This window comes from Sciurus carolinensis, chromosome 6, assembly GCF_902686445.1.
Source record: "Sciurus carolinensis chromosome 6, mSciCar1.2, whole genome shotgun sequence".
Classification (NCBI taxonomy): Eukaryota; Metazoa; Chordata; class Mammalia; order Rodentia; family Sciuridae; genus Sciurus; species Sciurus carolinensis.
Genome location: NC_062218.1, coordinates 159,648,475 through 159,661,292, shown reverse-complemented (window position 1 = coordinate 159,661,292; position 12,818 = coordinate 159,648,475). Strand labels below are relative to the sequence as shown.

General features: G+C 62.7%; 1 protein-coding gene across 1 annotated transcript in view; it reads right to left on the bottom strand.

Moving 5' to 3' along the window:
* Positions 1 to 12,549, bottom strand: part of Ergic1 (endoplasmic reticulum-golgi intermediate compartment 1) — a 78,825-nt gene extending 66,276 nt beyond the window's left edge. Inside the window, exon 1 of the mRNA XM_047554952.1 lies at positions 12,435 to 12,549. Coding sequence (XP_047410908.1) covers positions 12,435 to 12,454 — 20 coding nt within the window. The 5' untranslated portion in view covers positions 12,455 to 12,549. The remainder of the gene's footprint in view (positions 1 to 12,434) is intronic.
* Positions 12,550 to 12,818: the final 269 nt, after the last annotated feature.

The following is a 12,818-nucleotide window of genomic DNA, read 5'->3' as shown; positions in this document are numbered from 1 at the left end:
GAGCGGAACACTTTCAGGCAGGGAGTCTGTCTCGGGACTCGGCTTTACCCACCACCTCAGTCAGGTCCAACCCATCCAGTTTCACTGCCAGATCATCTTCACACTCCAGAGAGAGCCTGGAGGCAACGGAGGCCTGCGGGGACCACAGCCCTCACGTGCAGGCAGCTTCGGGTCCCAGGCTGTGTCCAACTCAGCCTCTGCCTGCGGCCTGTTTTCTCTGGAGATGCCCTCGCCTCACAAACAGGCCACTAGGAAGCAGGGTGCAGGTCTCACAAATGACAGGGGCAGGTGGGTGTGAGGCAGCAAGCAGCGGGGGACCTGGGGGGCACACGGCCTGTCTCCAGAGGGGGCCTCTCCTCGGCCTCAGCATGGGAGGCCCCATTCCCCAGAAGCACTGGAAATCCAAGTCATGTGAAATATGGGCACTGAATTCAGCGTCCTTTACTCACAGGAGAGCCCACACAACAGTCTGTGTGCAGATTCAACGCCAGCACCCCAGTTCACAAGCTCTGCTCGCAAAGAGCAAGGCCGTGAGAAGTTTCTTAAGGGGGTGGGGGGAGAACGGCAGGGGCCTGACACTGAACTAGGACCAACTGTGCACCAGGGGCCAGATGGGTCTCTCTGCTGATCGCTGTGAAGTAACCTGTTTGCAGAACTGAAAACAGGCTCAGAGAGGTGAAGCGAGCAACCCAAGGACGCACAGGGAGTGGGTGGGAGGAGCACGGTGGGGATGCAGGTCCAGGCCCTGGAAGCCCAGGCTCTCTCAGTGTTCCTCTGTGCCCTCCTCCCTCCTCCCCGAGCTTCCTGCCGGCTGCCCCAGCACAGAGCAGCAGCCACCGAATGAGGCGCGTCCCAGGTGGCTGACTGGATGGGCTCCGGTGGGTGAGGCCAGCCGAGGGCCAAGGCGGGGGATAGGCCTGCATGGCCCCAGGGCCAGGGGCCCGGCGGGGCAGGCAGGGAGAAGGTGGGCAGGGGAACTCACTAAGTCAGCTTGACACACCACCCGCCCCGCAGCAGATCCACCTGACTCGCTGGGCAGCCATGGCAGCCCGGGGCAGGGCGCTCCGGCCTTCAGTCGGCTTCCCCGAGCCCACCGCGGGCTGGCCTCGCCCGTGCCCTCTGCTTCCACAGGTATTGATGCTGACCCGCCACGGCGAGGACAGCCCTCCACCTGGGCGTGCCCACTGCGGAGAGGGCGGGAGCCCCACGGGGCCCACCCGGGGTGAGAACCGAGGCCCTGACGAGGCGACGGCAGCTAGCGCTCCTCCCAGACCCCGAGATGAGCAGCGCTGCCACCTCCAGCGTCCCTGCTCGCCCGTCTCCCCACCCACCTTCCAGAAGCAGGAGCGCAGACGGAGACTGGTCAGGTCCTGGGTCACACCGGGCACAGGAGGAAGGACCCAGGCGAGTGCGGCCGGGGAGCCAGCGGCTCCTCTGCCAGGATCTGGTGGAAGACCAGGGCGCTCGCTCGGGCTCCGACCACCTCCACCCACGGAGCACTGGAGACGCTGGCAAGCGCAATCGGACAAGAAAAGGACAGGAGGGAAGATGCGAACCGTTCGCAGACGACCCGGTTCAGAAGGGGGCGCCCCAGACGCTCAACACGCCCCAGAGCTACTGAATGACTTCCTAAAGCTGCAGGGTCTACGAGCAACTCGCCTGTGCACGCAGACCGTGCCTCCCACACCAGGAAACAACCCACGTGAGTTCAACGGAGCAGCTCAGGAACAGAAACCAGCGCATCCAAGGAGGTGAACGACCCGCGGCCGGCAGCTACGAAGCGTACATGAACGCAACTAAGAGAACACAGAGTCCGCGCCCACCAGGCGGCAGCACGGACGCTGCTAAGACGCGCAGGAGGACAGCAATCGCAGGCCCACCGCAACCCCTACCCAAGTCCAACGCCATCCTTCACAGAAATTAAAGACCAAAATCCTAAAACCTGCACGGGACATGGGACCACAAATACCCCAGATAGCCAGGGCAATTTGGAAAAAAGGAAAGTCGAAGACACAAGCTTTCTGATTTAAGATTATGTTACAAAACTACAGTTAACAGAAGAAAACAGACTGTGGAGCAGAGCAGAGCCCAGGAACATCCACACACACGGCCAACTAGCCCACGACCAGCCGCCAGGAGGACACAAGGGCAGCACAGGCTGGAGCCGGGCGTGGTGGCGCACACCTGTAACCCAGCAGCTGGGGAGGCTGAGGCAGGAGGACAGAGCTCAAAGCCAGCCTCAGCAACAGCGAGGTGCTAAGCGACTCAGTGAGACCCTGTCTCTAAATAAAATACAAATAGGGTTGGGGATGTGGCTCCATGTCGATGCCCCTGAGTTCAATGCCCAATACAAAATAAAAAAAAATCAAATATATAGGGAATAAAAATGGTTACCAGGACCAGGTGCAGGAGGAAACAGGAAACAGGCAGACGCAGGTCAAAGCCTGAAGGGTATCCAACTGGACCAACGTGTTTGACCACATGTGACACAGGCGCACGGCGTTCGGGCTTATGCCGAGGGACTCCACCACCGCTGCTCCCGCCACGCAGAGCACGGGTCGCTCCTCACTGGGATGTGCGCATGAAGCGCCAGAGCCTTTAGCAGGTGTGGCCAGGAAGGAGGCAGCACTGGTACTGCCCCTGGGAGAGGGCGAGGCAGCCCCTGGGTCTCTTAGTTCCCGTGGGAGGGCTGGTATGAGAGCCCCTCCCACCTACTGATTTCTGTCGTTTCCCCGTTTTGATCTCTGCCTCCTGCACGTGGCGCCCTCAGCCATGAAGCCAGGCAGCCAGCAGCTTCTGCAGAGCCAGCGCAAGGCTGTCTGCACTCTCAGCCTCCAAAACTGGGAGCTAAGTAAACCTTTTCTATTCATAAAAGTTACCCAGTCTCAGACGCTTTGTTATAGCCCTGGAAAATAGACTAATCCAGTAACTGTGAGAGGACGGATATGTTGACCGGTTCACTGTAATGACCATTTTCCTGTGTGTGTGTCTTCAAACATCACGCTGTACATCTTAAATACACGTAATACAACTTTTTTTTTTTTTTTTCTTTTAAAGACCAAGACTCTAGAGCTCACACCCCTTCCAACACTCCCAGTGCTGGGTGAATCTTCCTTCCAGGTTCGTCTTGTGATGTGGGCCCCAGGGCCCTTGCACTGGCTCTTCCTACGGAAGGTACAGGGTAGGATAGAACGGCAGGTTTGCGGCAGCCTGGTGGATCCCAGCTCTGCCGCCACGCCACCTCCTACCCGGCAGGTCTGTAATGCCGGTGAGACGCGTCAGCGCCCACAAACTGCCCGAGGCCTCGCGAGCCCGCTGCCCACAGGCCATAAGCTGTGAGGCCTGGCTGCAGCGGGGGTGCCCTGGCCCCGGTCCCGCGCAGAGCACTGCTGAGCCATGGACGCCACCTGGGGACCGTCCTGGCCTACTTCCTCCAGGAGGGTCGGTGTACAGGGAGAGCAGGGAGCAGGAGGAGCCACGGGCAGCCTCTCGGGGTGAAGGCCGCGTCCCGGGCAGGTCACCGGGGACCCTCAGGTCCACCTCCTGCTGGGATGTGCTGTGGAGGGCACTGCCCTGGGGTGCTGCTCCCAACCATGACCAGTCTGCTCGCCAGAAAAGAGCAGGCAGAGGGTGGGAGACGGTCCACAGGACGCCTGGACAGTCGCCTGGACAGTCCTCGGGACTCCGGGTTGAGACGAAGCTCGAGGACTGACCCACCAGAGCAGGCCGGGAGGCAGGGACACCGAAGGCAGGGGGGCCCTCGGATCCCAAGCACTGCAGGACATCAGCGGAAAATGGGCAAGACGCAAAGAAACCCTGTGTCCAGTTAATGACCACGCAGGGAGGTCAGCTCCTTACGCTCCTCACGCGAGGCCTGACCTGGGGACGCGGGGCGGGCACATGGCGACCCTGCACTCTCTGCACGACTTTTCATACACTTGGAACACTTCCCAATCAAAAGTCGCCTTCGTTTTGAAAACTGAGACGCAAAAGTTGGCAGGGCGGGGCAGCACCGTCTGCCCGGCTCCGTGTGGACCCCGCGTCCAGCACAGGGCCCCGCGTCCAGCACAGGGCCCCGCGTCCAGCACAGGGTCCCACGTCCAGAACAGGGCCCCACGTCCAGCACAGGGCCCCGCGTCCAGCACAGGGCCCCGCGTCCAGCACAGGGTCCCACGTCCAGCACAGGGTCCCACGTCCAGAACAGGGCCCCGTGTCCAGCACAGGGCCCCGCGTCCAGAACAGGGCCCCGCGTCCAGCACAGGGTCCCACGTCCAGCACAGGGTCCCACGTCCAGCACAGGGTCCCACGTCCAGAACAGGGCCCCGTGTCCAGCACAGGGCCCCGCGTCCAGAACAGGGCCCCGCGTCCAGCACAGGGCCCCGCGTCCAGCACAGGGTCCCACGTCCAGCACAGGGTCCCACGTCCAGAACAGGGCCCCGTGTCCAGCACAGGGCCCCGCGTCCAGAACAGGGCCCCGCGTCCAGCACAGGGTCCCACGTCCAGAACAGGGCCCCACGTCCAGCACAGGGCCCCGCGTCCAGCACAGGGCCCCACGTCCAGAACAGGGCCCCGCGTCCAGAACAGGGCCCCGCGTCCAGAACAGGGCCCCACGTCCAGCACAGGGCCCCACGTCCAGAACAGGGCCCCACGTCCAGCACAGGGCCCCGCGTCCAGAACAGGGCCCCGCGTCCAGCACAGGGCCCCGCGTCCAGCACAGGGCCCGGCCGCGGTCTTCAGGAAGTACGACGGGGCAGACGGCCCTCCCCAGCCGCTCCTGGCCTGCAGACGCGGCTCTGGGGACGGCCAGGCTCCCTGGGCCAGGAGGCAGCCTCGCTCCCCGCAGGCGCTGCCACCGGCTCCGTGGTGACTTCCTGCCCGCAGCTACGCAGGGTAACAGGAAATGGCCACCGAGGCCCAGCCTCCGCTCGTCACCCAGAGGCCCTGAAGGCTTCCATGGCAACGAACTAACACAACCAAGTGGACGGCAGATGACGTCGGGTGTCCACGGGGCTCCCCCAGAAAAGGCAGGTCTTAACGCTCCCCCAGGGGCTGACGCTGTGGTCAGGAAAGTCAGCTCTGACGTCACAGCACACAAGTCAAAGCTGCGTCACCTGCCGTTCGTGTGACCTCGGCCGAGTCCTGTCCCCTCTGTGGCCCAGCATCCTGCCTCTAGGGTGCGCCGAGGGAGTCCAAGCCGGGCCCCTAACAGCTGATCACCGTGGGCCTCCCTGGGAGGTTCCGGAAGGGGACAGCGGGCAGGAGGTGTGAAAGGCTCTAGAGAGGGGGTGTGGCGGGCTGGCCAGAAACGCACAAAGGACAGGGACAGACGATCCTGCAGGGAAGGCCAGGGGCACCAAAGGGAAACAAATGCCCGTCCAAACCACCCTGAGACGTGACCTCACACCGGCTAGGCCAGCTGGTACCCAGAGACAAGACCCGTGCTGGTGAAGACGTGGAGGAAGGGCTCCCTTACACACGGCTGGTGGGACAGAAAACACGGCAGCCTCTGCAGGACAGGAGGGGGCTGCTGGAAAACCCCAGCGGACCACGCGGGATTCCGTAAGCCCACTGCTGGGTTATCCAAAGGACTGACATCAGGAGCTCAGAGACATCGCGCCCCATCTCCCCGCGGCACCAACCACAGAACGAGATGAGGAATCAACCTACACGGCCCCCAGCAGGCACACACACACCGGAGTACTACTCAGCCTGAAAAAAGGAAGACAGCCCTGTCTTTTGCAATAAGATAGATGAACCTGGAGGACGACATGCTCAGTGAAATAAGTCAGGCACAGAAGGCCAAATACTGTTAGATTCTGCTGACACGGGTTTTCCAAAACAGGCAGACTCGTGGAACGGCGGTTCCCAGGAACGGGGGAGAGGGACATGGGGAGGTGACCGTGGGACACGAGGTTTCAGTCCCGTAAGATGAGCATGTTCTAGAGACCTGCGGGAGCACTGCCCGAGGTGGATCACGCTGCATGGTGACTTGAGTCTGTTAAGCCGGTCGACCTCAAGTGCTCTGATTGCACTTTTAAAAACTGAATCGATACGGTGTGACTAGCGAGCTCGGGACCTAGGGCTGGTTTGTGTCTGGCTGCTGGTGGTGACTGTGCGACAGACGTCTGACTGCGTGACAGACGTCTTCAATGTCACAGTATACTCCGAAAAGAGTCAAGCCTACCATATGCTGATTAAAACATAAATTAAGTCCCCACAGGGCCAGCGTGATGGTCAGTCCAGCGAGGTGCCCACATGGCACCCCACACGGGGCACGTGAGCTCAAGAACCACAGGCAGGACCACCAAGGTCAGCGCTACCCCCAGGACACCCGCCACCCAGACCAGAGCGCAAGGCAGGTCAGCTGGGTGGCAGGGGCCGCAGGGGCCACGGGAGCCAGCACCACGCGCACGTGCATGAGCTGTGACTGACTGCAGCAGGCCCTGGTCCAGGAGGGCCCCGCCGCGGGGACAAACAGTTCAGTCCAAACGCCTCTCGCTTCCTGAACAGCTGTGCTGCAGGGCAGGTTCCGGGAGGGAGGCTGGGGACAAGGAGACGGCCTGCCAGCTGGGCCGCTCCCTGGGGGCTCCGGGCCGCATAGCGGTGAGACGCAACACTTCTTCCTTTTCTTGCCTTCTCTGCAGCCCAGGCAGGTCTCGAACTCCGGGGCTCCGGCCATCCTCCTACCTCAGTCTCCCGAGTGTGGGGTCAGCGTGAGCCTCCACACCCAGGTGAGACCCAGAGTCTCTGAGGGTCGGCGTCCCTGGACGGGAACGGGACTAACCGCCTGCTCAGAGGGTCAGAGGCCTTTGTGGGGCCTTCCACTGAGCCCGTGCCTGGCAGTGCCAGGGACCCACCCTCTTGCTTCTCCTTCGGGCCAAGACTTTAAAACACGGATGTGGAGCTTGGAGGTTTCTTCCCCCTCCTGCCCTCGGCAGCCAAGGTAATTAGGTTAATAGGCCTAAATGTTAAAGCTGACGACAGACAATTAGGCTAATTACAGCTCCTTAAAGGACAATTAGGGCTGTGTTTCCCCAACCGTGTTCTCCCTCCAGAAAAGCAGGGCGCCTCCGGCTACCATCGGCAGAACCGGGCTGAACCAAGAGACTCTGGGTCCTGGAGCAGGACGCCTGGGGCCCTGGGCCAGCAGCCCGGCCGAGAGGACAGGGGCAGAGGGGGCGCAGGCAGGACGCCCAGGGAGCATGGAAACGTGGTAACGGGGCGCTGAGGGTCTGCCTGCTGGAGCTCCGGCTGGGGCTGAAGCTGTAGGCACCTCTGGAGATGGAGGACGTCAACAGAAGAGACCCGGGACCCCCAGGACTGGTGGGAAACGGACTTGCTGAAGGTCCTGCAGGAGCCGCAGGTGGGCCAGCCCCGCACCCGCCAGCCGGCTGGCCGTCCGTTCTCCCAACAGAGCAGCAGAATCACAGGACGGGTCTTAAAAAGGACCTGTGACCACTGGGCCTGGGGTACAGCTCGAGTTTGGGGATTTTTAAATCTTCCCAGCTGCTCCCCATGGCAGTTGGGGTTCAAGCTCAGCCTCACCCCGGTGCCCGCCTTTCGCCCTGGCTGGCTCTCCTGGGTCTGTGGAAGCTGCCTGCCCACAACTTCAGGGGTTAAAAAACCAGGACGGCTCCGCGTGGGACACCAGGCCTCTGCTGGCTAAGCTGTCACAGCCCCCAGGAGAGCAGAGCCAGGGACCCAGAGGCCTGGGGGAGTGGCCCCTGCCGCCCAGTCCAGATGGGCAGGTGAACAGGGCCCCGCGGGGCAGGCGCGTGGACAGCTGCAGAACCGGCCTTTCCGAGGGAGATGTCGTCGGCTGGTGCGGGGGACTTTAGAAAACGCTGATTCCAGAACCAGGGCTCAGTCCGCATGAGACTCGTTTTTAAAATAGAAAGAAAAGAAAGAAAAAAAGGCTGAAGGCCTTAAGCTTTGTGATGAGCCCAACTGGGTAGGGTCAGCGCAGAGGGAGCAAGGAAGCCAACTGGAAGGGGCTTCGGTCTCTGAATCAGTGAATGGAAAGGAAGCCTTGAGCCGGGACTGGACGCGGTGCAGCTCGGGGCCACTCCTGACTGACCCCCCGCTCCCTCACCGTCCCCTCAGCAGGCCCATCTGTGTCCAGGGACAGTGCGGTGCTGCCTTGCAGGCTGCCGGGGTCAAGTGAGCAGACCCCTGCAGCTTCTTCCTGCAGCGCCCCTGCCGGGAGCCGGGCTTCCATGTGCCCGCTGGTCTGATCTGCTTTTTAGCAGGCGATGGACGTTTATTTTTATTTATTTATATGCGGTGCTGAGACTCGACCGCAGGGCCTCACACGCTGGCCGGTGCTCTGCCACTGAGCCCTGGCCAGGCCTGGTCTACTTGGAAGGGCGCTGACGGTGCTACACACGGGCTGCACGGGGTCCGCTGTAGCTCTGGGAGCGCCTCCGGAGGCGGGCGGGGAACCCAGGCCTTCACGCTGGCTGCTCTGCTGAGCCTGAACGGTGCTCAGAGTCCCCAACAAGGCTGGGCTTAGCCAGCGCAGGGCCCATCACCAGGCTGTGCGGCACACCAGGTCCAGACCGGTCTCACAGCGTGAGCCACGAAGGCCCACACTGGCTGGCAAAGTACCGCTCACACCGGTGTCCTGACGAGGCCGGGGTCTCCTGGAGGGGCAGAGACCACGTGAGGGCCAGAGTGAGGCAAGGCCCACCCAAGGCATGGCACAGGGCCAGCATCCAGGCCACGACCTCTGCTCGCTCAGGGTCTGACGCTCGCTCTGCTCTTGGCTTAATGCTCCGCTGTCGCCAGCTCGGAATTCCTAATACTCTTCCGGTAGGGGCTGCACAGGTCACGTAGCTACCCCACAGCGCAGGGGTATCTCTACAACTACCCCTCTCCTCCTGGAAGGGGACAAAGGCGGCTCCAAGCTAGGCCCAGTCTTTCAGGGCAGGGCACAGGTCTGTGTGGGGCAGAGCGTCCCCAGGCCTGGGGGTCTGGACTGGGCGCTGCCGCTGTGGGGGAGTCCGCCGCCCGTGCATCCTTCCTGAAAGAAGGGCTCGGGTCCCCCGCTTGGGCCACAGGGACGCCACAGGCTGTTCTCTCTCCCCTCAGCTCCGGGGCTCAGCAGCGGGAACTGGCAGGTGCTACTGGCCCTGGGCCAGCTGGAACTACGGACAACACCCACGGATCTAGGTCACAAGGCCAGTTCCACAAGTACAGTGCCCAGCTATCAGTGGGCACTTGAGCAGAGGCACAGCCAACACAAGAAACAGCCTCAGGCCCAGGATCCCTCCTCTGGGCCCACCTCCCCCCTCACCCCAAAAACAATTAGAGAGGACGGAGCCAGGGATGGCGGGGGAGGGGCAGGGTAGCTCGGGGCTGTGCGCGCTCCGAATGTACCAGGCCCTGGAAGGGCAAGGAAGGAAGCGGGGAGAAAGATGGATGCAGACCTGTCTGTGGCCGGCTGCGAATCTGCCCAGGGCCCAGCAGGAAGCACACAGCAGTCCCAGCACACCTTCCCCCAGCGTCCTTGACAGGCATGGAGGGCACTTCCAACGGCAAGTCTGGCCCCCGCACAAGACGAGGTGCTGCACATACAGCCTTGAATAAGACAGGTACAAATCCCTGCCCTCAGGTGCCCAGGGAGTAGCAGCAGGGGAAAGAATCAGCCCCTAATTAAGTAAATGAGGTGCTGGGCGAGCACATTCAAATGAAAGGGCACAAGGACAACTCCTGCGGGCACCCTGATACCCTGCCTCTGAAGCTTTGCACACGGCCCCAGCTCAACATTCCCACTACACAGGCGGGAAAACATCCTGAGGCCACGAAAGTTGCAGGAGGTCTGAGGGCAGGAGGGACAAGGAGCCCAAGACCAAAGTTGAGATGTCTTCCTCCTCCTGTTACAGGAAGAGCAGCAGGAAGCCCGTTGACCCCTGGCCTTGACCTGGGCAGGGCTGGGGAGTCCGAACAGGCTCCTCCGATCTTGAGCCATCCCGCAGGGCAGTGGGACCCTCGGGCGGTGGGACCCTCGGGTTCTCCTTTTCTCCCAAAGCCAAGACTCTGAAGCTAACTGCCGTATATCACATCCCAGCGTCACCAACCCTGTCACTGTACAGCCCAGGGCAAAGACCTCCCACCCGAGAGTCTCCCTCTCCTTTGATTTAAAGTAAAGAGGAAGCCTTCTCACAGGTGACGCGGGATGGATGTCAAGTCCGATGCCGGTGCCGGCTGCTCCTTACGCTGGCTAGCACTCCAGTCCTGGGGCCCCATCAGGCCCTCATCCTTCTCCCCTGGGCTGTTGAGGAGGCTGGGCCACCTGCCACCCGCTTCCCCATGGTGGGGCATGCAGCAGAGGCTGGGCATGGTGTGGGCACTCAGGAAACACCTGATGAGCAAACACCGAATAGGAGGAAGGCGCATGGGGACAGGGGACCTTCCTTAGCACCTGGGTCCTGGAATCGTTGGTTAAGAGCTCTTAAACAGTGTGCAGGGTGCACAGGGTGCGCAGGATGCACGCCTGTAATCCCAGCAGGCTGCAAGTTCAAAGCCAGCCTCGGCAATAGCTGAGGAACTTCGGACAACACCCACGGATCTAGATCCTGAGCAACTCGGTGAGACTCTGCCTCTAAATAAAATTCAAAACAGGGCTGAGGATGCCGCTCAGTGGTCGAGTGACCCTGAGTTCAATCCTGGGTTACCCCCCTCCAAAAAAAGAGTGCAGGTCTGCTGGGTGCACAGGGCCCACCCTCCAACGTGCAGCCACTGAGGGCCGAATCCACTCTCAACCAGGCTGCGGTGGGCCCCAAGGCACGCAGGCCAGAGGTATGCCCATGAAGCCAGGGGCAGTGGCCTCTCAGCGCTGGCACAGCTGGTTTTCTGTACTTCACCCTTTCTGCTCCCCAAACTTCCAACCAGGATGCAGGCGGCCCTCCCTGCAGCACCCAGGAAGTCTAGGGTAAGACCCTGAGCCCTGGGGCCTCCACTTCCTTCTCTGCACCGTGGGGGAGCGGGGTGCAGAGTGAAGGGATGAATGGCCAGGAGTGCTTCCTCCAACAAGCCCAAAACCACTTGACAGTGAGGGGCCGGAGTCTCGTCCGTCCAGGTGAGGGAGGCGTTCTGGAACTGGGAGTCACCATGCAAAGTCTCTAGTGGCCCGGACGTCAACTGCCAGTATTAGGACTGCCCCTGACTCCCACCAGTGGGGCTTTCTTTGTTCAAAACTGCCCGGAGTCTGCATGCACTTGCGTCAGGGACCTGGGTGCCAGTCTCAGGGCTGCCTGGAAAGAGCAGGAAGCTGGCAGATGTTTGCCAGGTGGACTCGGTGCCCAGGTCGGGCAGGAAAACCACGTCAGCCAATCAAGAGGTTCAAGGCTGATGTCCTCTCTAAACCTACACCCCCGCATGCCCCCATGCTGTGGCTCAGAGTAGGCTAGGACCTTCCCTTCTGGTGGACGGTCACTTCACTACCTCACCTGTGGAAGCCCCTCCCGTAAAAATGCTCTCCTTTGAAGCTGTGACCCATGTACAGTTTCGCCTGTCTCCTGAACTTGGGCCTCACAGGTGGGGACCTTATTTTTAGCCCCAATTTGCAAGTGGTGAAACTGAGAGGCCGAGAGGGTTCAGATGCTTGCTAGGGTCAGCTGGCTGTGCAGGGAGGGGAGGTCGCTGCCCAGAGCCTTTGCCCTCATGTCTGGAATACACCAAGTTGCCCAGCGTGGGCAGCCGGCCAGGATTCTAATCAGTCCCTCCTAATCCCTGCTACTTTCCCAGCCCTGGCCAAGGGCATCCCCTGGAGCTCCACACGCACCTCGAGGGAACATGTAGTGGAGACCCCCTTCCCAGGCAGGCTTCCAGAATGCCTGGTCCAGCACAACGGGCCAGTGAGGCAGCTGGACCCCACAAAGGACCCATTGTGGTGACTGCAGAAAGCCAAGGCCAGACCCCGCTGGCCCCTCTGCAGAGCCCTTTACAAGGCTGCCCAGCCTCCTTCCTTCCCTAGTGCCCCCAGCCCCAGAGCACAGGGCCAGGGCTGGAGGCAGGGTGGGGGTGGGGCCAGGCCTTCATCCGGACAGGCCTCTAGACCTACCCTGTCTGGGGGGTGCCTCGGGCTATGGAAATCTAAACCTCTCCCGCTGCTGCCAGGCTGGCTAAGACTGCAAGAGGCTGCGGATCCAGGGGGCTCCAGCGAGGTGCCCTGGCCCCACCTGTCACCCAGGGTGGGGTCCACTAAGGGAGGCCGGGCAGGGGGAGGAGGGGATGCTCGCCGGCTGCCATCTGGGGCTGGGGGAGGGCATGCACGGTGTGCGGGCGGCCGGGCCGGCTCGCTGCCAGGCGGGGGTCCCGAAGGCCGGCCGAGGCGTGCACCGGGCGGGGACCGCCTGAGCGCGCAGGGCGGGAGGGTGCGCGGCCGCCGAGCGCCGCGGAGGGGCCCCGGGCGGCCGGTTGGCCACACTCACCTCCTGAAGTCAAAGGGCATCGTGCCGCCGCCGCCGGGGTGGGAGCGCTGCAGGCCGGGCGGGCCGCGCGCCGCGTGGGTCCAGCCCGTGCCGCCGCCTCCTCGGCCGCCCCGCCCCCGCCGGCGCCCCGCCCCCGCCGCCGCCGCCGCCGCCGCCGCGGGAAGTGACGCTCCGCGCAGCCCATTGGGCGCCGCCGCCGCCGCCGCCCCTTCCGCCCTCTGAGAGCGGCCGGCGGCGGCGGGAGGGCGGGCCCTGGGCGCGGGCGGGGTCCAGGCCCGCAGCGGAGGCCAGCTCCGAAGGCTCGGCGCCCTGCCGGTGGGCCTCCGCTCGGTCCTCTCGTTCCTCTGCGGGCCGGGGGCAAATGGCTCTGCCCGCAGAATCCCC